This window comes from Oncorhynchus clarkii, chromosome 7, assembly GCF_045791955.1.
Source record: "Oncorhynchus clarkii lewisi isolate Uvic-CL-2024 chromosome 7, UVic_Ocla_1.0, whole genome shotgun sequence".
Classification (NCBI taxonomy): Eukaryota; Metazoa; Chordata; class Actinopteri; order Salmoniformes; family Salmonidae; genus Oncorhynchus; species Oncorhynchus clarkii.
Window position 1 is genome coordinate 8,112,492 of NC_092153.1, and position 24,007 is coordinate 8,136,498.

Sequence of the window (24,007 nt, forward strand, 5' to 3'; positions counted from 1 at the left end):
CCAGGCCCTTAGTTAAAGGAACAGGATGTGGTAGGAACCCAGCCTCTTAGTTAAAGGAACAGGATGTGGTAGAAACCCAGCCTCTTAGTTAAAGGAACAGGATGTGGTAGAAACCCAGCCTCTTAGTTAAAGGAACAGGATGTGGTAGGAACCCAGGCCCTTAGTTAAAGGAACAGGATGTGGTAGAAACCCAGCCTCTTAGTTAAAGGAACAGGATGTGGTAGGAACCCAGCCTCTTAGTTAAAGGAACAGGATGTGGTAGAAACCCAGCCTCTTAGTTAAAGGAACAGGATGTGGTAGGAACCCAGGCCCTTAGTTAAAGGAACAGGATGTGGTAGGAACCCAGGCCCTTAGTTAAAGGAACAGGATGTGGTAGAAACCCAGCCTCTTAGTTAAAGGAACAGGATGTGGTAGAAACCCAGCCTCTTAGTTAAAGGAACAGGATGTGGTAGGAACCCAGCCTCTTAGTTAAAGGAACAGGATGTGGTAGAAACCCAGGCCCTTAGTTAAAGGAACAGGATGTGGTAGGAACCCAGCCTCTTAGTTAAAGGAACAGGATGTGGTAGAAACCCAGCCTCTTAGTTAAAGGAACAGGATGTGGTAGAAACCCAGCCTCTTAGTTAAAGGAACAGGATGTGGTAGGAACCCAGGCCCTTAGTTAAAGGAACAGGATGTTGTAGGAACCCAGGCCCTTAGTTAAAGGAACAGGATGTGGTAGGAACCCAGGCCCTTAGTTAAAGGAACAGGATGTGGTAGGAACCCAGCCTCTTAGTTAAAGGAACAGGATGTGGTAGGAACCCAGGCCCTTAGTTAAAGGAACAGGATGTGGTAGGAACCCAGGCCCTTAGTTAAAGGAACAGGATCTGGTAAGAACCCAGCCTCTTAGTTAAAGGAACAGGATCTGGTAAGAACCCAACGTTAACCCCCTGAATAGATGACCTTCTCTCTCTCTATCATGAAAAAAATCAAATGTTTCCTGCCATTTTTTCTCAAAAGCTGGAGTCTAGCGAATATAAAAACTAATTTCTCATCCTAAGATGTGGGAACTTCATTAAACTTTAGCAATTGTGCAATTAACTGACCATGGGAGAGGCTGCACTGTGTCCCAAATAGAGCCCTATTCCCTATATAGTGCACTACTGTTAACCAGGGCCCTATAGAGCCCTATTCCCTATATATAGTGCACTACTTTAGACCAGGGCCCTACAGAACCCTATTCCCTATTTATAGTACACTACTTTAGACCAGGGCCCTATAGAACCCTATTCCCTATTTATAGTGCACTACTTTAGACCAGAGCCCTATATAACCCTATTCCCTATATAGTGCACTACTTTAGACCAGAGCCCCATAGCAGCACTATGTAGAAAACAGGGTGTCTTGTGGGATGTAGACCTGCGCTGTTCTGGAACAGTAACAACATCAATGAACTTCACAGCAGGAAAACATGGTAGACTGGCTGATGTGTTGTGTAGCTGGTGGGTAGAAAACAACAGTCTTTCTGCGTCTCTGACCTTGTCATGCTGACTCCAAATGATTCTGATACAGTGGAACATTCATTCTATGTTTCTTACTGTTTCTCTCTCTCTCTGTCTGTTGTGGGAGGATGTAGGAACTAACAGAACCTTCTCTGTCTGTTGTGGGAGGATGTAGGTCCTTACAGAACCTTCTCTGTCTGTTGTGGGAGGATGTAGGTCCTTACAGAACCTTGTCTGTCTGTTGTGGGAGGATGTAGGTCCTTACAGAACATTGTCTGTCTGTTGTGGGAGGATGTAGGTCCTAACAAAACCTTCTCTCTCTGTTGTGGGAGGATGTAGGTCCTTACAGAACCTTCTCTCTCTGTTGGGGGAGGATGTAGGTAACACCAACATAACCTTCTCTGTCTGTTGTGGGAGGATGTAGGTACTAACAGAACCTTCTCTCTCTCTGTTGTGGGAGGATGTAGGTCCTAACAGAACCTTCTCTCTCTGTTGTGGCAGGATGTAGGTCCTAACAGAACCTTCTCTCTCTGTTGTGGGAGGATGTAGGTCCTAACAGAACCTTCTCTCTCTGTTGTGGGAGGATGTAGGTCCTAACAGAACCTTCTCTGTCTGTTGTGGGAGGATGTAGGTCCTAACAGAACCTTCTCTGTCTGTTGTGGGAGGATGTAGGAACTAACAGAACCTTCTCTGTCTGTTGTGGGAGGATGTAGGAACTAACAGAACCTTCTCTGTCTGTTGTGGGAGGATGTAGGTCCTTACAGAACCTTCTCTCTCTGTTGGGGGAGGATGTAGGAACTAACAGAACCTTCTCTGTCTGTTGTGGGAGGATGTAGGAACTAACAGAACCTTCTCTGTCTGTTGTGGGAGGATGTAGGTCCTAACAGAACCTTCTCTGTCTGTTGTGGGAGGATGTAGGTACTAACAGAACCTCCTCTGTCTGTTGTGGGAGGATGTAGGTCCTAACAGAACCTTCTCTGTCTGTTGTGGGAGGATGTAGGTCCTAACAGAACCTTCTCTGTCTGTTGTGGGAGGATGTAGGTCCTAACAGAACCTCCTATGTCTGTTGTGGGAGGATGTAGGTCCTAACAGAACCTCCTCTGTCTGTTGTGGGAGGATGTAGGTCCTAACAGAACCTTCTCTGTCTGTTGTGGGAGGATGTAGGTCCTAACATAACCTTCTTTGTCTGTTGTGGGAGGATGTAGGTCCTAACAGAACCTTCTCTGTCTGTTGTGGGAGGATGTAGGTCCTAACAGAACCTTCTCTGTCTGTTGTGGGAGGATGTAGGAACTAACAGAACCTTCTCTGTCTGTTGTGGGAGGATGTAGGAACTAACAGAACCTTCTCTGTCTGTTGTGGGAGGATGTAGGTCCTAACAGAACCTTCTCTGTCTGTTGTGGGAGGATGTAGGTCCTAACAGAACCTCCTCTGTCTGTTGTGGGAGGATGTAGGTCCTAACAGAACCTCCTCTGTCTGTTGTGGGAGGATGTAGGAACTAACAGAACCTTCTCTGTCTGTTGTGGGAGGATGTAGGTCCTAACAGAACCTCCTCTGTCTGTTGTGGGAGGATGTAGGTCCTAACAGAACCTCCTCTGTCTGTTGTGGGAGGATGTAGGTCCTAACAGAACCTCCTATGTCTGTTGTGGGAGGATGTAGGTCCTAACAGAACCTCCTCTGTCTGTTGTGGGAGGATGTAGGTCCTAACAGAACCTTCTCTGTCTGTTGTGGGAGGATGTAGGTCCTAACATAACCTTCTCTGTCTGTTGTGGGAGGATGTAGGTCCTAACAGAACCTTCTCTGTCTGTTGTGGGAGGATGTAGGTCCTAACAGAACCTTCTCTGTCTGTTGTGGGAGGATGTAGGAACTAACAGAACCTTCTCTGTCTGTTGTGGGAGGATGTAGGTCCTAACAGAACCTTCTCTGTCTGTTGTGGGAGGATGTAGGTCCTAACAGAACCTTCTCTGTCTGTTGTGTGAGGATGTAGGAACTAACAGAACCTTCTCTGTCTGTTGTGGGAGGATGTAGGTCCTAACAGAACCTTCTCTGTCTGTTGTGGGAGGATGTAGGTCCTAACAGAACCTTCTCTGTCTGTTGTGGGAGGATGTAGGTCCTAACAGAACCTTCTCTGTCTGTTGTGTGAGGATGTAGGAACTAACAGAACCTTCTCTGTCTGTTGTGGGAGGATGTAGGAACTAACAGAACCTTCTCTGTCTGTTGTGGGAGGATGTAGGAACTAACAGAACCTTCTCTGTCTGTTGTGGGAGGATGTAGGAACTAACAGAACCTTCTCTGTCTGTTGTGGGAGGATGTAGGTCCTAACAGAACCTTCTCTGTCTGTTGTGGGAGGATGTAGGTCCTAACAGAACCTTCTCTGTCTGTTGTGGGAGGATGTAGGTCCTAACAGAACCTTCTCTGTCTGTTGTGGGAGGATGTAGGAACTAACAGAACCTTCTCTGTCTGTTGTGGGAGGATGTAGGAACTAACAGAACCTTCTCTGTCTGTTGTGGGAGGATGTAGGAACTAACAGAACCTTCTCTGTCTGTTGTGGGAGGATGTAGGTCCTAACAGAACCTTCTCTGTCTGTTGTGGGAGGATGTAGGAACTAACAGAACCTTCTCAGGGTTCTCTATTTATTTCATTTTGAAGGTTTCATAATTCTGCTTTACAAAGAAAGAAAAATAGAATCTCATGTATTTTTAAATTCTTCATCATCATCATCATCATCATCATCATCATCATCATCATCATCGCTCTAAATTGTGTTCTCATTCTGTCTCTCCAGGAGAGACAGAGCATGTTGTTGTTCAATCAGAGTTAAGGAGAGAAGCAGTTGGTTGGTTTGGAGAAAAGGAGAGAAGCAGTTGGTTGGTTTGGAGAAAAGGGGAGAAGCAGTTGGTTGGTTTGGAGAAAAGGGGAGAAGTTTGGCTGCCCCACTGACGCTATGTTCTGTTCTGGACGTCACCGAGCAGAGAAGAGCAGAACAGATTAGAATGGAACAGAACAGATTAGAGCAGAACAGATTAGAATAGAGCAGAGCAGAACAGATTAGAATAGATTAGAATAGAATAGAGCAAAACAGATTAGAATAGAGCAGAATAGAGCAAAACAGATTAGAACAGAGCAGAGCAGAACAAAGCAGAACAGAACAGATTAGAATAGAGCAGAACAGAGCAGAACAGAATAGAGCAGAACAGAGCAGAACAGATTAGAACAGAGCAGAACAGATTAGAATAGAGCAGAGCAGAACAGATTAGAACAAAGCAGAACAGATTAGAGCAGAACATATTAGAATAGAGCAGAACAGAACAGATTAGAGCAGAACAGATTAGAATAGAGCAGAACAGAACAGATTAGAGCAGAACAGATTAGAACAAAGCAGAACAGATTAGAGCAGAACAGATTAGAATAGAGCAGAACAGAACAGATTAGAATAGAGCAGAACAGAACAGATTAGAACAGAACAGATTAGAATAGAGCAGAACAGAGCAGATTAGAACAGAACAGATTAGAACAGAACAGATTAGAATAGAGCAGAACAGAGCAGAACAGATTAGAACAGAACAGATCAGAGCAGAACAGATTAGAACAAAGCAGAACAGATTAGAGCAGAACAGATTAGAATAGAGCAGAACAGAACAGATTAGAGCAGAACAGATTAGAATAGAGCAGGACATAACAGATTAGAGCAGAACAGATTAGAACAAAGCAGAACAGATTAGAGCAGAACAGATTAGAATAGAGCAGAACAGAACAGATTAGAATAGAGCAGAACAGAACAGATTAGAGCAGAACAGATTAGAGCAGAACAGATTAGAATAGAGCAGAACGGAACAGATTAGAGCAGAACAGATTAGAATAGAGCAGAACAGAACAGATTAGAGCAGAACAGATTAGAATAGAGCATAACAGAACAGATTAGAACAGATTAGAACATAACATTTTAGAACAGAGAGATCTTTGGGGACAAAGCAGGATGCAGCACTCACAACACTCCTCAGTCTACTACAGTATACTACTGTCACCATATCTCTTCATGGTGGGGATCCAAAAGGGTTGTCCTGTTCTGGTTCCGTTTAGAGAACACTAACAGTTAGTATGACGACCGGCTGGCTGGCTGTCTGATTGGTGCCAGAGTCAGAGTAGCAGTAATGTCCTGGTGTCCTCTCGGGCCAGCTGGTATTATCTCCTGGACCAGGACAGGGCTGTGAGAGAGAGGGTCAGTAGCAGGGGTAGAGAGGGTCTGGAGGGATGTGGGGCGCTGCCTGCTGCAGCCGAAGCTCGCTCATCACTCCTGTCTGCTCCCACCACGGGGGCCTCTGGACCCACAAACACAAACTCTGTGGTACATCCCTCTGTACAGCCACTGCTGCTGCCACTGCCCTCGTCACCTGGAGAGAGGAGACAGACAGACAGACAGACAGACAGACAGACAGACAGACAGACAGACAGACAGACAGACAGACAGACAGAGACACACACACACACAGACACACAGACACACAGACACACACACAATAAGTGAGTTTTTTTTAATTTATTTTTATTTCACCTTTATTTAACCAGGTAGGCTAGTTGAGAACACCTTTATTTAACCAGGTAGGGCTAGTTGAGAACACCTTTATTTAACCAGGTAGGCTAGTTGAGAACACCTTTATTTAACCAGGTAGGCCAGTTGAGAACACCTTTATTTAACCAGGTAGGCTAGTTGAGAACACCTTTATTTAACCAGGTAGGCTAGTTGAGAACACCTTTATTTAACCAGGTAGGCTAGTTGAGAACACCTTTATTTAACCAGGTAGGCTAGTTGAGAACACCTTTATTTAACCAGGTAGGCTAGTTGAGAACACCTTTATTTAACCAGGTAGGCTAGTTGAGAACACCTTTATTTAACCAGGTAGGCTAGTTGAGAACACCTTTATTTAACCAGGTAGGCTAGTTGAGAACAACTTTATTTAACCAGGTAGGCTAGTTGAGAACACCTTTATTTAACCAGGTAGGCCAGTTGAGAACACCTTTATTTAACCAGGTAGGCCAGTTGAGAACACCTTTATTTAACCAGGTAGGCTAGTTGAGAACACCTTTATTTAACCAGGTAGGCTAGTTGAGAACACCTTTATTTAACCAGGTAGGCTAGTTGAGAACACCTTTATTTAACCAGGTAGGCTAGTTGAGAACACCTTTATTTAACCAGGTAGGCTAGTTGAGAACACCTTTATTTAACCAGGTAGGCTAGTTGAGAACAAGTTCTCATTTGCAACTGCGACCTGGCCAAGATAAGGCATAGCAGTGTGAACAGACAACACAGAGTTACACATGGAGTAAACAATTAACAAGTCAATAACACAGTAGAAAAAAGGGGAGTCTATATACATTGTGTGCAAAAGGCATGAGAAGGTAGGCAAATAATTACAATTATGCAGATTAACAAACAGACTCAAAGAACAGATAGTTGACCGTCTGGCATGACCGTCTGGCATGAAAGATTTCTGGGCCATATCCCTGCCTTGTTGTCCCAGCCAGTGTTATTCAAAGCCCCTAATGATGTCTGTCTCACTTTGCAGGTGGATGTTTATTGTCCTGGAGGCAGAGCTGAGCGATCTCCACAGGACGGTAAAGTCAAAATTGGCAATATATCATTAAAAAATAAATGCTTTTTGGTTGTAATGAGGCAATGCAGACAAAGAAATGTGATATTTCCATACCATGAGGTTGAAATAACACTGAAAATTGTTCAACTATCATAATGTCCTTTTAGTGTAAGATAAATATATATATATATATATTATTTGCATTTCAGCCTGTTCAGGTGGAATTGAGTTTTTAAAGTTTTTTTTTAAGTTTTTCACCCCCCAGTATGACATCACAATCTGATCTGATTATTCTGACCACATATTTTATTTGCATACACAAACTCCTACTTTGAAGGGGTAAGCGGGTTTATAAATAATAGATTTATTTACAAAACAAAAGTACACGTTGTTCTTGGTGCTGGACAACGTTAACAGAGGCTGGAGTATCCAGGTCACGTCCAACAGTCTCCTGAGGGGCAGTCAAGAGTCTCCTCTCTACCATCAGCCCCTCTCCTCTCTACCATCAGCCCCTCTCCTCTCTACCATCAGCCCCTCTCCTCTCTACCATCAGCCCCTCTCCTCTGTCACACTGATCTCAGGACCTGAAGCAGGCTTGAATAGAGGGAATCAGTGGTCACATCCAGTAGGGGAGGGGGGGGGACAAGGACCTGAAGCAGGCTTGAATAGAGGGAATCAGTGGTCACATCCAGTAGGGGAGGGGGGGGGGGGGGACAAGGACCTGAAGCAGGCTTGAATAGAGGGAATCAGTGGTCACATCCAGTAGGGGAGGGGGGGGGGGGGGGGGGGACAAGGACCTGAAGCAGGCTTGAATAGAGGGAATCAGTGGTCACATCCAGTAGGGGGGGACAAGGACCTGAAGCAGGCTTGAATAGAGGGAATCAGTGGTCACATCCAGTAGGGGGGGGGGGAGGGGAGGGGGGGGGACAAGGACCTGAAGCAGGCTTGAATAGAGGGAATCAGTGGTCACATCCAGTAGGGGAGGGGGGGGGGGGGGGGGGACAATGACCTGAAGCAGGCTTGAATAGAGGGATTCAGTGGTCACATCCAGTAGGGGAGGGGGAGGGGGAGGGGGGGGGGGGGGACAAGGACCTGAAGCAGGCTTGAATAGAGGGAATCAGTGGTCACATCCAGTAGGGGGGGGAGGGGGGGGGGGACAAGGACCTGAAGCAGGCTTGAATAGAGGGAATCAGTGGTCACATCCAGTAGGGGGGGGGGACAAGGACCTGAAGCAGGCTTGAATAGAGGGAATCAGTGGTCACATCCAGTAGGGGAGGGGGACAAGGACCTGAAGCAGGCTTGAATAGAGGGAATCAGTGGTCACATCCAGTAGGGGAGGGGGGGGACAAGGACCTGAAGCAGGCGTGAATAGAGGGAATCAGTGGTCACATCCAGTAGGGGGGGGGACAAGTCAGTAAAACAGGTCTGGATGATCAGGCCTTGACATCCACCACTTGTCTACAGACTCCGTGGGGTTATACTCCTCAAACAACATGTAGCATCCGCTGGATTTTACTAGGGAGCCAGAGACTCATCACAGGGCCAGATTTCACTAGGGAGCCAGAGACTCATCACAGGGCTAGATTTCACTAGGGAGCCAGAGACTCATCACAGGGCTAGATTTCACTAGGGAGCCAGAGACTCATCACAGGGCTAGATTTCACTAGGGAGCCAGAGACTCATCACAGGGCTAGATTTCACTAGGGAGCCAGAGACTCATCACAGGGCCAGATTTCACTAGGGAGCCAGAGACTCATCACAGGGCTAGATTTCACTAGGGAGCCAGAGACTCATCACAGGGCTAGATTTCACTAGGGAGCCAGAGACTCATCACAGGGCTAGATTTCACTAGGGAGCCAGAGACTCATCACAGGGCTAGATTTCACTAGGGAGCCAGAGACTCATCACAGGGCTAGATTTCACTAGGGAGCCAGAGACTCATCACAGGGCTAGATTTCACTAGGGAGCCAGAGACTCATCACAGGGCTAGATTTCACTAGGGAGCCAGAGACTCATCACAGGGCTAGATTTCACTAGGGAGCCAGAGACTCATCACAGGGCTAGATTTCACTAGGGAGCCAGAGACTCATCACAGGGCTAGATTTCACTAGAGAGCCAGAGACTCATCACAGGGCTAGATTTCACTAGGGAGCCAGAGACTCATCACAGGGCTAGATTTCACTAGGGAGCCAGAGACTCATCACAGGGCTAGATTTCACTAGGGAGCCAGAGACTCATCACAGGGCTAGATTTCACTAGGGAGCCAGAGACTCACCACAGGGCTAGATTTCACTAGGGAGCCAGAGACTCACCACAGGGCTAGATTTCACTATGGAGCCAGAGACTCACCACAGGGCTAGATTTCATTAGGGCGCCAGAGACTCATCACAGGGCTAGATTTCACTAGGGAGCCAGAGACTCATCACAGGGCTAGATTTCATTAGGGAGCCAGAGACTCATCACAGGGCTCAATCCCAGTCCCATATTTAGACAGTGTGTCATATAGCCTGATTTAGACAGTGTGTCATATAGACAGTGTGTTATATAGACTGATTTAGACAGTGTGTTATATAGACTGATTTAGACAGTGTGTTATATAGACAGTGTGTTATATAGACTGATTTAGACAGTGTGTCATATAGCCAGTGTGTTATATAGACTGATTTAGATAGTGTGTTATATAGACTGATTTAGACAGTGTGTCATATAGACAGTGTGTTATATAGACTGATTTAGACAGTGTGTTATATAGACAGTGTGTTATATAGACTGAGCCCTATTCCCTATGGGCCCTGGTAGTGCACTACAGAGAGATTAGAGCCCTATTCCCTATGGTCCCTGTTCAAGGTAGTGCACTACAGAGAGAATAGAGGCCTATTCCCTATGGGCCCTGTTCAAGGTAGTGCACTACAGAGAGAATAGAGCCCTATTCCCTATGGGCCCTGTTCAAGGTAGTGCACTACAGAGAGAATAGAGCCCTATTCCCTATGGGCCCTGGTCAAGGTAGTGCACTACAGAGAGAACAGAGTACCGTTTGGAACACAATGCGGCTGACTTACTGGAGTCCTGAAAGAAGATGTCGTTGCCGTTGTAGGCGTTTCTCAGCTTGTTGGTCATCACTCTGAGTGTCATGATCTGTTGGCGAATCAGAGTGTCCGGTCTAGTGATGTCCACCGCCACCTCTGGGTTGTTCAGCTGGTTGGTGAGGCCGTCCTTTACCACCTCAGGAAAATACCTGGGAGGATTACAACAACGCCAGTTTAAACATGTCTGAGGAAGACATATTAAAAGACAATCACATTTCATTTGGCAGGAAATTATTCAATTATCTGGATCGTGTGGAGCATTCTCCAGCATTCAGAGAGCAGCTGTCAGTGGTCCTGAGGACGTTCTCCATCATTCAGAGAGCAGCTGTCAGTGGTCCTGAGGACGTTCTCCAGCATTCAGAGAGCAGCTGTCAGTGGTCCTGAGGAGGTTCTCCATCATTCAGAGAGCAGCTGTCAGTGGTCCTGAGGACGTTCTCCATCATTCAGAGAGCAGCTGTCAGTGGTCCTGAGGACGTTCTCCATCATTCAGAGAGCAGCTGTCGGTGGTCCTGAAGAGGTTCTCCATCACTCAGAGAGCAGCTGTCAGTGGTCCTGAAGAGGTTCTCTGCAACTGTGTGTTGGTCCCTCTCTTCCTGATCCAGTCCTCTACAGTTCTACTGGGTCCTCTCTCCCTGATCCAGTCCTCGACAGTTCTGCTGGGTCCTCTCTTCCTGATCCAGTCCTCTACAGTTCTGCTGGGTCCTCCCTCCCTGATCCAGTCCTCTACAGTTCTACTGGGTCATCTCTCCCTGATCCAGTCCTCTACAGTTCTACTGGGTCCTCTCTCCCTGATCCAGTCCTCTACAGTCCTACTGGGTCCTCTCTTCCTGATCCAGTCCTCTACAGTTCTACTGGGTCCTCTCTTCCTGATCCAGTCCTCTACAGTTCTGCTGGGTCCTCTCTCCCTGATCCAGTCCTCTACAGTTCTACTGGGTCCTCTCTTCCTGATCCAGTCCTCTACAGTTCTGCTGGGTCCTCTCTCCCTGATCCAGTCCTCTACAGTTCTGCTGGGTCCTCCCTCCCTGATCCAGTCCTCTCCAGTTCTGACAGACAGACAAACAGACAGACAGACAGACAGACAGACAGACTCTCTCTGGCTCAGTATTCAGTATTAGAGAAATGCGGCAGATGTCTATGTAGCAGGAAGTTGTGCTGTGGTGACCAGGGACTGTGCTGTGGTGACCAGGGACTGTGCTGTGGTGACCAGGGACTGTGCTGTGGTGACCAGAGACTGTGCTGTGGTGACCAGGGACTGTGATGTGGTGACCAGGGACTGTGCTGTGGTGACCAGGGACTGTGCTGTGGTGACCAGGGACTGTGCTGTGGTGACCAGGGACTGTGATGTGGTGACCAGGGACTGTGATGTGGTGACCAGGGACTGTGACGTGGTGACCAGGGACTGTGATGTGGTGACCAGGGACTGTGATGGGGTGACCAGGGACTCTGCTGTGTGACCAGGGACTGTGATGTGGTGACCAGGGACTCTGCTGTGTGACCAGGGACTGTGATGTGGTGACCAGGGACTCGACTGTGGTGACCAGGGACTGTGATGTGGTGACCAGGGACTGTGCTGTGGTGACCAGGGACTGTGCTGTGGTGACCAGGGACTGTGATGTGGTGACCAGGGACTGTGATGTGGTGACCAGGGACTGTGATGTGGTGACCAGGGACTGTGATGTGGTGACCAGGGACTGTGATGTGGTGACCAGGGACTGTGATGGGGTGACCAGGGACTCTGCTGTGGTGACCAGGGACTGTGATGTGGTGACCAGGGACTCGACTGTGGTGACCAGGGACTGTGATGTGGTGACCAGGGACTGTGATGTGGTGACCAGGGACTGTGCTGTGGTGACCAGGGACTGTGCTGTGGTGACCAGGTACTGTGGTGTGGTGACCAGGGACTGTGATGTGGTGACCAGGGACTGTGATGTGGTGACGAGGGACTCGACTGTGGTGACCAGGGACTGTGATGTGGTGACCAGGGACTGTGATGTGGTGACCAGGGACTGTGCTGTGGTGACCAGGGACTGTGCTGTGGTGACCAGGTACTGTGGTGTGGTGACCAGGGACTGTGATGTGGTGACCAGGGACTGTGCTGGGGTGACCAGGGACTCTGCTGTGGTGACCAGGGACTGTGATGTGGTGACCAGGGACTCGACTGTGGTGACCAGGGACTGTGATGTGGTGACCAGGGACTGTGATGTGGTGACCAGGGACTGTGCTGTGGTGACCAGGTACTGTGGTGTGGTGACCAGGGACTGTGATGTGGTGACCAGGGACTGTGCTGTGGTGACCAGGGACTGTGATGTGGTGACCAGGGACTGTGCTGTGGTGACCAGGGACTGTGCTGTGGTGACCAGGGACTGTGATGTGGTGACCAGTGACTGTGCTGTGGTAACCAGGGACTGTGCTGTGGTGACCAGGGACTGTGATGTGGTGACCAGGGACTGTGCTGTGGTGACCAGGGACTGTGCTGTGGTGACCAGGGACTGTGATGTGGTGACCAGGGACTGTGCTGTGTGAAGCCAAAAATGCCTCGACTAGCTGGGAGGGGAATGGGGGGGTGAGAGAGGGTGGTTCTGACTTTCATTCCAAGCAGTTATAAACACGTTAGTGTACAGTAATAGATGAGAACATCTCACCACATCCATAAAGTGTCAGAGATTGACAGGTAAACAGTACGTCTGCCTTATCTGGCCTTGGCTGTAGTACTGGTTCTCTCTTGTCCTGTACCAAGGACCATAGTACCATAGTTCTGGATCAGCTGAGGGTCTCCAACACTGTTCAGACCTAATCAGACTGGCTGTAGTACTGGTTCTCTCTTGTCCTGTACCAAGGACCATAGTACCATAGTTCTGGATCAGCTGAGGGTCTCCAGCACTGTTCAGACCTCATCAGACTGGCTGTAGTACTGGTTCTCTCTTGTCCTGTACCAAGGACCATAGTACCATAGTTCTGGATCAGCTGAGGGTCTCCAGCACTGTTCAGACCTCATCAGACTGGCTGTAGTACTGGTTCTCTCTTGTCCTGTACCAAGGACCATAGTACCATAGTTCTGGATCAGCTGAGGGTCTCCAGCACTGTTCAGACCTCATCAGACTGGCTGTAGTACTGGTTCTCTCTTGTCCTGTACCAAGGACCATAGTACCATAGTTCTGGATCAGCTGAGGGTCTCCAGCACTGTTCAGACCTCATCAGACTGGCTGTAGTACTGGTTCTCTCTTGTCCTGTACCAAGGACCATAGTACCATAGTTCTGGATCAGCTGAGGGTCTCCAACACTGTTCAGACCTCATCAGACTAGTTGTAGGACTAGTTAGTTTAGTTATATTGGATGACTGAGGTTATCCAGCACTGTTTAGACCTCATCAGAGTAGTTGTAGGACTAGTTATTGTAGTTCTACAGGTGGATGAGCTGAGGGTCTCCAACACTGTTCAGACCTCATCAGACTAGTTGTAGGACTAGCTTGTGTAGATCTACAGGTGCGAGATCTGAACACCTCTCACCTGGCCTTGGCGTGACTGTTCCAGCACTGTTCAGACCTCATCAGACTAGTTGTAGGACTAGTTAGTGTAGTTCTGCAGGTGCGTGATCTGAACACCTCTCACCTGGCCTTGGCGTGACTGTTCCAACACTGCTCTTCATCTGACTCGGTCAACTTGTCTTTAATACAGATCTCATCTGGCAGGTTGGACCAGAACCTTTTGGACTGCTTCAGCTTCTTCTTAATGTCTAGCACCTGCAGGAGAGGAGGGAGAGAGTAACATGGGAATAGGGTTCAAACATCCTGCTCACTTTCCCCCAAATCCACACGTTTTCCAGACATCGCTGTTGAACTATTCCGGGAATCAGGAGGGATTAAACAGGAAATCTGGAATCCTCCAACCAGAGGGGTGAAACTACGACTGAAGCGAGATCTATTGAGGGGTTTTCTAAAACTAGCCAGTTTCAGTTAGCTTCACATTCCAGCTCAGGCTTCATCCGTACTAAGACGATGGATACTGCTCTTCCGCCCGTCGCTAACTCTAGCAGGTTTGTAACTGCGCATGCATGTCGCACGTGGCTAATCGAATGCCTTAACTCTTCATTGAGACAGTGCTGAAACATACATCCAAAGGGGCGAGTCAGTGCCACATTTGAAAAGTGCCACAAAGTCAAAAATTAAAGAAAAGTTATATTTCAAATTCAGCAGGTTATGGTGTGAAATGAGTCTTTTAGAAGTGGTCGTCTTTATCTAATGACGTATCGTTAATGTTGTCTTTATCTAATGACGTATCGTTAATGACCTCTTTATCTAATGACATATCGTTAATGTTGTCTTTATCTAATGAAGTATCGTTAATGACCTCTTTATCTAATGACGTATCGTTAATGACCTCTTTATCTAATGACGTATCGTTAATGACCTCTTTATCTAATGACGTATCGTTAATGTTGTCTTTATCTAATGACGTATCGTTAATGACCTCTTTATCTAATGACATATCGTTAATGTTGTCTTTATCTAATGAAGTATCGTTAATGTTGTCTTTATCTAATGACATATCGTTAATGTTGTCTTTATCTAATGACGTATCGTTAATGTTGTCTTTATCTAATGACGTATCGTTAATGACCTCTTTATCTAATGACGTATCGTTAATGACCTCTTTATCTAATGACGTATCGTTAATGTTGTCTTTATCTAATGACGTATCGTTAATGACCTCTTTATCTAATGATGTATCGTTAATGTTGTCTTTATCTAATGACGTATCGTTAATGACCGCTTTATCTAATGACGTATCGTTAATGACCTCTTTATCTAATGACGTATCGTTAATGACCTCTTTATCTTACGAGGTATCGTCAATGACCTCTTTATCTAATGACGTATCGTTAATGACCTCTTTATCTAATGACGTATCGATAATGACCTCTTTATCTAATGACGCATCGTTAATGACCTCTTTATCTAATGACGTATAGTTAATGACCTCTTTATCTAATGACGTATCGTTAATGACCTCTTTATCTAATGACGTATCGTTAATGTTGTCTTTATCTAATGACGTATCGTTAATGTTGTCATTATCTAATGACGTATCGTTAATGACCTCTTTATCTAATGACGTATCGTTAATGACCTCTTTATCTAATGACGTATCGTTAATGAACCTCTTTATCTAATGACGTATCGTTAATGTTGTCTTTATCTAATGATGTATCGTTAATGTTGTCTTTATCTAATGACGTATCGTTAATGACCTCTTTATCTAATGACGTATCGTTAATGACCTCTTTATCTAATGATGTATCGTTAATGTTGTCTTTATCTAATGATGTATCGTTAATGTTGTCTTTATCTAATGACGTATCGTTAATGTTGTCTTTATCTAATGATGTATCGTTAATGTTGTCTTTATCTAATGACGTATCGTTAATGACCTCTTTATCTAATGACGTATCGTTAATGACCTCTTTATCTAATGACGTATCGTTAATGAACCTCTTTATCTAATGACGTATCGTTAATGTTGTCTTTATCTAATGATGTATCGTTAATGTTGTCTTTATCTAATGGCGTATCGTTAATAACCTCTTTATCTAATGACGTCTCGTTAATGACCTCTTTATCTAATGATGTATCGTTAATGTTGTCTTTATCTAATGACGTATCGTTAATGTTGTCTTTATCTAATGATGTATCGTTAATGTTGTCTTTATCTAATGACGTATCGTTAATGTTGTCTTTATCTAATGACGTATCGTTAATGACCTCTTTATCTAATGACGTATCGTTAATGACCTCTTTATCTAATGACGTATCGTTAATGTTGTCTTTATCTAATGACGTATCGTTAATGACCTCTTTATCTAATGATGTATCGTTAATGTTGTCTTTATCTAATGACGTATCGTTAATGACCGCTTTATCTAATGACGTATCGTTAATGACCTCTTTATCTAATGACGTATCGTTAATGACCTCTTTATCTTACGAGGTATCGTCAATGACCTCTTTATCTAATGACGTATCGTTAATGACCTCTTTATCTAATGACGTATCGATAATGACCTCTTTATCTAATGACGCATCGTTAATGACCTCTTTATCTAATGACGTATAGTTAATGACCTCTTTATCTAATGACGTATCGTTAATGACCTCTTTATCTAATGACGTATCGTTAATGTTGTCTTTATCTAATGACGTATCGTTAATGTTGTCTTTATCTAATGACGTATCGTTAATGACCTCTTTATCTAATGACGTATCGTTAATGACCTCTTTATCTAATGACGTATCGTTAATGAACCTCTTTATCTAATGACGTATCGTTAATGTTGTCTTTATCTAATGATGTATCGTTAATGTTGTCTTTATCTAATGACGTATCGTTAATGACCTCTTTATCTAATGACGTATCGTTAATGACCTCTTTATCTAATGATGTATCGTTAATGTTGTCTTTATCTAATGATGTATCGTTAATGTTGTCTTTATCTAATGACGTATCGTTAATGTTGTCTTTATCTAATGATGTATCGTTAATGTTGTCTTTATCTAATGACGTATCGTTAATGACCTCTTTATCTAATGACGTATCGTTAATGACCTCTTTATCTAATGACGTATCGTTAATGAACCTCTTTATCTAATGACGTATCGTTAATGTTGTCTTTATCTAATGATGTATCGTTAATGTTGTCTTTATCTAATGGCGTATCGTTAATAACCTCTTTATCTAATGACGTCTCGTTAATGACCTCTTTATCTAATGATGTATCGTTAATGTTGTCTTTATCTAATGACGTATCGTTAATGTTGTCTTTATCTAATGATGTATCGTTAATGTTGTCTTTATCTAATGACGTATCGTTAATGACCTCTTTATCTAATGACGTATCGCTAATGTCCTCTTTATCTAATGACGTATCGTTAATGACCTCTTTATCTAATGACGCATCGTTAATGACCTCTTTATCTAATGACGTATCGTTAATGCCATCTTTATCTAATGACGCATAGTTAATGCCATCTTTATCTAATGACGTATCGTTAATGTTGTCTTTATCTAATGACGTATCGTTAATGACGTATCGTTAATGACCTCTTTATCTAATGACGTATCGTTAATGACCTCTTTATCTAATGACGTATCGTTAATGACCTCTTTATCTAATGACGTATCGTTAATGACCTCTTTATCTAATGACGTATCGTTAATGACCTCTTTATCTAGTGACGTATCGTTAATGACCTCTTTATCTAGTGACGTATCGTTAATGACCTCTTTATCTAATGACGTATCGTTAATGACCTCTTTATCTAATGACGTATCGTTAATGACCTCTTCGGTGTGCCGATCAACGCACAAGAACCTTTGTACCACTCCTATCCATACAATTAAGTCATACACCAATTTTACTGTAGGTGAAGCTGGGCTCCAAAGTGGCGCAGCTGGCTAAGGCACTGCATCTCAGTGCAAGAGGTGACATTACTGTCCCTGGTTCGAAATCGAGGCTGAATCACATTGGGAGTCCAATAGGTTGGTGCACAATTGGCCCAGCATCGTACACCAAACAAGGTTGAATAGAAAAATAAATAAATAAATATTTTTTAAAGTTTCAAATGGATTCTGTCAATGTGGAATGTCAAAGGTATTTCATTTTTTATTTATTTTTTTTACATAAAAACGAATTTTTAAATAATAAAATATTTAATCAGTCGTCTTCCTCAAATGAAGGGAATAAAGACGTAATGGTTGCGAGGTGATGTGATTTGATTGGTCAAAAGGATGACAAGATGGAGGACACCAACTACAGCAAACACAAACCAGTACAGTAGGGATGATCTGAAATACAAGCAAGAAAATCTACACAGAGGAATCTTAAACAGGATTTAGGATTTAGACGAATCCTAAACACTTAAACAGCACAAAGAACTTTATCTGCAAAAAAAATGTGTTTCTTCATTTTATTTCCTTACTTATAGTCAACGTAATTTGGCAACAGAAGACAGACAGACTGATGTTTATCAGATCAGCTCTGATCAGCTCTGGGTGGTGCCTACGTTCTGACGTGTCCCTGAGGAGATCGGAGGCCAGATTATGTTCTGACGTGTCCCTGAGGAGATCGGAGGCCAGATTACGTTCTGACGTGTCCCTGAGGAGATCGGAGGCCAGATTACGTTCTGACGTGTCCCTGAGGAGATCGGAGGCCAGATTACGTTCTGACGTGTCCCTGAGGAGATCGGAGGCCAGATTACGTTCTGACGTGTCCCTGAGGAGATCGGAGGCCAGATTACGTTCTGACGTGTCCCTGAGGAGTTCGGAGGCCAGATTACGTTCTGACGTGTCCCTGAGGAGTTCGGAGGCCAGATTACGTTCTGACGTGTCCCTGAGGAGATCGGAGGCCAGATTACGTTCTGACGTGTCCCTGAGGAGATCGGAGGCCAGATTACGTTCTGACGTGTCCCTGAGGAGATCGGAGGCCAGATTACGTTCTGACGTGTCCCTGAGGAGATCGGAGGCCAGATTACGTTCTGACGTGTCCCTGAGGAAATCTGACGCCAGATTATGTTCTGACGTGTCCCTGAGGAGATCTGAGGCCAGATTACGTTCTGACGTGTCCCTGAGGAGATCTGAGGCCAGATTACGTTCTGACGTGTCCCTGAGATCTGACACCAGATTACGTTCTGACGTGTCCCTGAGGAGATCTGACACCAGATTACGTTCTGACGTGTCCCTGAGGAGATCTGACACCAGATTACGTTCTGACGTGTCCCTGAGGAGATCTGACACCAGATTACGTTCTGACGTGTCCCTGAGGAGATCTGACACCAGATTACGGTCAGCCTGCGGTAATGCCTACGTTCTGACGTGTCCCTGAGGAAATCTGACGCCAGATTATGTTCTGACGTGTCCCTGAGGAGATCTGAGGCCAGATTACGTTCTGACGTGTCCCTGAGGAGATCTGAGGCCAGATTACGTTCTGACGTGTCCCTGAGGAGATCTGACACCAGATTACATTTTGACGTGTCCCTGAGGAGATCTGACTCCAGATTATGTTCTGACGTGTCCCTGAGGAGATCTGACACCAGATTACGTTCTGACGTGTCCCTGAGGAGATCTGACACCAGATTACATTTTGACGTGTCCCTGAGGAGATCTGACTCCAGATTACCTTCTGACGTGTCCCTGAGGAGATCTGACGCAAAATTATGTTCTGACGTGTCCCTGAGGAGATCTGAGGCCAGATTACGTTCTGACGTGTCCCTGAGTAGATCTGAGGCCAGATTACGGTCAGCCTGCGGTGATGCCTACGTTCTGACGTGTCCCTGAGGAGATCTGACACCAGATTACATTTTGACGTGTCCCTGAGGAGATCTGACTCCAGATTATGTTCTGACGTGTCCCTGAGGAGATCTGACACCAGATTACGTTCTGACGTGTCCCTGAGGAGATCTGACACCAGATTACGTTCTGACGTGTCCCTGAGGAGATCTGACATCCAGATTACGTTCTGACGTGTCCCTGAGGAGATCTGACACCAGATTACATTTTGACGTGTCCCTGAGGAGATCTGACTCCAGATTACCTTCTGACATGTCCCTGAGGAGATCTGACGACAGATTACATTTTGACGTGTCCCTGAGGAGATCTGACTCCAGATTACCTTCTGACGTGTCCCTGAGGAGATCTGACGCCAGATTATGTTCTGACGTGTCCCTGAGGAGATCTGAGGCCAGATTACGTTCTGACATGTCCCTGAGTAGATCTGAGGCCAGATTACGGTCAGCCTGCGGTGATGCCTACGTTCTGACGTGTCCCTGAGGAGATCTGACACCAGATTACATTTTGACGTGTCCCTGAGGAGATCTGACTCCAGATTATGTTCTGACGTGTCCCTGAGGAGATCTGACACCAGATTACGTTCTGACGTGTCCCTGAGGAGATCTGACACCAGATTACGTTCTGACGTGTCCCTGAGGAGATCTGACATCCAGATTACGTTCTGACGTGTCCCTGAGGAGATCTGACACCAGATTACATTTTGACGTGTCCCTGAGGAGATCTGACTCCAGATTACCTTCTGACGTGTCCCTGAGGAGATCTGACGCCAGATTACATTTTGACGTGTCCCTGAGGAGATCTGACTCCAGATTACCTTCTGACGTGTCCCTGAGGAGATCTGACGCCAGATTATGTTCTGACGTGTCCCTGAAGAGATCTGAGGCCAGATTACGTTCTGACGTGTCCCTGAGTAGATCTGAGGCCAGATTACGGTCAGCCTGCGGTGATGCCTACGTTCTGACGTGTCCCTGAGGAGATCTGACACCAGATTACATTTTGACGTGTCCCTGAGGAGATCTGACTCCAGATTATGTTCTGACGTGTCCCTGAGGAGATCTGACACCAGATTACGTTCTGACGTGTCCCTGAGGAGATCTGACACCAGATTACGTTCTGACGTGTCCCTGAGGAGATCTGACATCCAGATTACGTTCTGACGTGTCCCTGAGGAGATCTGACACCAGATTACGGTCAGCCTGCGGTGATGCCTACGTTTTGACGTGTCCCTGAGATCTGACACCAGATTACGTTCTGACGTGTCCCTGAGGAGATCTGAGGCCAGATTACATTCTGACGTGTCCCTGAGGAGATCTGACACCAGATTACATTTTGACGTGTCCCTGAGGAGATCTGACTCCAGATTATGTTCTGACGTGTCCCTGAGGAGATCTGACACCAGATTACATTTTGACGTGTCCCTGAGGAGATCTGACTCCAGATTACCTTCTGACGTGTCCCTGAGGAGATCTGACGCCAGATTATGTTCTGACAAGTCCCTGAGGAGATCTGAGGCCAGATTACGTTCTGACGTGTCCCTGAGGAGATCTGAGGCCAGATTACGGTCAGCCTGCGGTGATGCCTACGTTCTGACGTGTCCCTGAGGAGATCTGACACCAGATTACATTTTGACGTGTCCCTGAGGAGATCTGACTCCAGATTATGTTCTGACGTGTCCCTGAGGAGATCTGACACCAGATTACATTTTGACGTGTCCCTGAGGAGATCTGACTCCAGATTACCTTCTGACGTGTTCCTGAGGAGATCTGACGCCAGATTATGTTCTGACGTGTCCCTGAGGAGATCTGAGGCCAGATTACGTTCTGACGTGTCCCTGAGGAGATCTGAGGCCAGATTACGGTCAGCCTGCGGTGATGCCTACGTTCTGACGTGTCCCTGAGGAGATCTGACACCAGATTACATTTTGACGTGTCCCTGAGGAGATCTGACTCCAGATTATGTTCTGACGTGTCCCTGAGGAGATCTGACACCAGATTACGTTCTGACGTGTCCCTGAGGAGATCTGACACCAGATTACATTTTGACGTGTCCCTGAGGAGATCTGACTCCAGATTACCTTCTGACGTGTCCCTGAGGAGATCTGAAGCCAGATTATGTTCTGACGTGTCCCTGAGGAGATCTGAGGCCAGATTACGTTCTGGCGTGTCCCTGAGTAGATCTGAGGCCAGATTACGGTCAGCCTGCGGTGATGCCTATGTTCTGACGTGTCCCTGAGGAGATCTGACACCAGATTACATTTTGACGTGTCCCTGAGGAGATCTGACTCCAGATTACGTTCTGACGTGTCCCTGAGGAGATCTGACACCAGATTACATTTTGACGTGTCCCTGAGGAGATCTGACTCCAGATTACCTTCTGATGTGTCCCTGAGGAGATCTGACGCCAGATTATGTTCTGACGTGTCCCTGAGGAGATCTGAGGCCAGATTACGTTCTGACGTGTCCCTGAGGAGATCTGAGGCCAGATTACGGTCAGCCTGCGGTGATGCCTACGTTCTGACGTGTCCCTGAGGAGTTCTGACACCAGATTACATTTTGACGTGTCCCTGAGGAGATCTGACTCCAGATTACGTTCTGACGTGTCCCTGAGGAGATCTGACACCAGATTACGTTCTGACGTGTCCCTGAGGAGATTTTACACCAGATTACGGTCAGCCTGCGGTGATGCCTACGTTCTGACGTGTCCCTGAGGAGATCTGACACCAGATTCCGGTCAGCCTGCGGTGATGCCTATGTTCTGACGTGTCCCTGAAGAGATCTGACGTGTCCCTGAGGAGATCTGACGCCAGATTACGGTCAGCCTGCGGTGATGCCTACGTTCTGACGTGTCCCTGAGGAGATCTGACACCAGATTACGGTCAGCCTGCGGTATCACTTCACCTCCTCGCTGGTTCAACACGTAATACGACGCGCCACAGAACACTAACAGACTGATGCTTATCAGCTCAGTTGAGCCCTGCCTGGGTATTGTTCTGATTACAGTCAGATTACAGCCAGCCTGTGGTATCTGCCTGCTGTGTTTAATACTGTGTTCTATTATAGTCAGACCCAGCTGGAGATCGCGTCACATCAAAAGCTAACGACAGAAGCGGGACACGTCTGAGGACTATGTTTCACACATCCTCATGTGCTACAAACACACCAAAATAACCCTTCATCATCTAGCTGGATGGTCTTCATCATCTAGCTGGATGGTCTTCATCATCTAGCTGGATGGTCTTCATCATCTAGCTGGATGGTCTTCATCATCTAGCTGGATGGTCTTCATCATCTAGATGGATGGAACTGATGCATCAGTCTGCATCTGCATGCTGACACTTTGCTGGAGACTACAGGACTGATGCTGACAATCTGCTGGAGACTACAGGACTGATGCTGGCACTGCTGGAGACTACAGGATTGATGCTGGATGCTGACACTCTGCTGGAGACTACAGGACTGATGCTGGCACTGCTGGAGACTACAGGACTGATGCTGGCACTCTGCTGGAGACTACAGGACTGATGCTGGCACTGCTGGAGACTACAGGACTGATGCTGGATGCTGACACTGCTGGAGACTACAGGACTGTTGCTGCCACTGCTGGAGACTACAGGACTGATGCTGGCACTGCTGGAGACTACAGGACTGATGCTTGCACTGCTGGATACTGCAGGACTGATGCTGGATGCTGACACTGCTGGAGACTACAGGACTGATGCTGACACTCTGCTGGAGACTACAGGACTGATGCTGGATGCTGACACTCTGATGGAGACTTCAGGACTGATGCTGACACTCTGCTGGAGACTACAGGACTGATGCTGACACTCTGCTGGAGACTACAGGACTGATGCTGGCACTCTGCTGGAGACTACAGGACTAATGCTGACACTCTGCTGGAGACTACAGGACTGATGCTGACACTCTTCTGGAGACTACAGGACTGATGCTGACACTCTGCTGGAGACTACAGGACTGATGCTGGATGCTGACACTCTGCTGGAGACTACAGGTCTGATGCTGACACTCTGCTGGAGACTACAGGACTGATGCTGACACTCTGCTGGAGACTACAGGACTGATGCTGACAATCTGCTGGAGACTACAGGACTGATGCTGGCACTGCTGGAGACTACAGGATTGATGCTGGATGCTGACACTCTGCTGGAGACTACAGGACTGATGCTGGCACTGCTGGAGACTACAGGACTGATGCTGGCACTCTGCTGGAGACTACAGGACTGATGCTGGCACTGCTGGAGACTACAGGACTGATGCTGGATGCTGACACTGCTGGAGACTACAGGACTGTTGCTGCCACTGCTGGAGACTACAGGACTGATGCTGGCACTGCTGGAGACTACAGGACTGATGCTTGCACTGCTGGAGACTACAGGACTGATGCTGGATGCTGACACTGCTGGAGCCTACAGGACTGATGCTGACACTCTGCTGGAGACTACAGGACTGATGCTGGATGCTGACACTCTGCTGGAGACTTCAGGACTGATGCTGACA

The 24,007-nt window shown here is 46.5% G+C and overlaps 1 protein-coding gene across 1 annotated transcript in view; it reads right to left on the reverse strand.

Moving 5' to 3' along the window:
• Positions 1 to 4,111: 4,111 nt before the first annotated feature.
• The window catches only part of LOC139413995 (glypican-6-like), a 188,303-nt gene continuing 168,407 nt past the window's right edge, over positions 4,112 to 24,007 (reverse strand). Inside the window, exons 6-8 of the mRNA XM_071161880.1 lie at positions 13,761 to 13,891; positions 10,126 to 10,301; positions 4,112 to 5,866 (exon numbers count right to left, since the gene is read on the reverse strand). Of these exons, the coding sequence (XP_071017981.1) occupies positions 5,658 to 5,866; positions 10,126 to 10,301; positions 13,761 to 13,891 (516 nt within the window). The 3' untranslated portion in view covers positions 4,112 to 5,657. The remainder of the gene's footprint in view (positions 5,867 to 10,125; positions 10,302 to 13,760; positions 13,892 to 24,007) is intronic.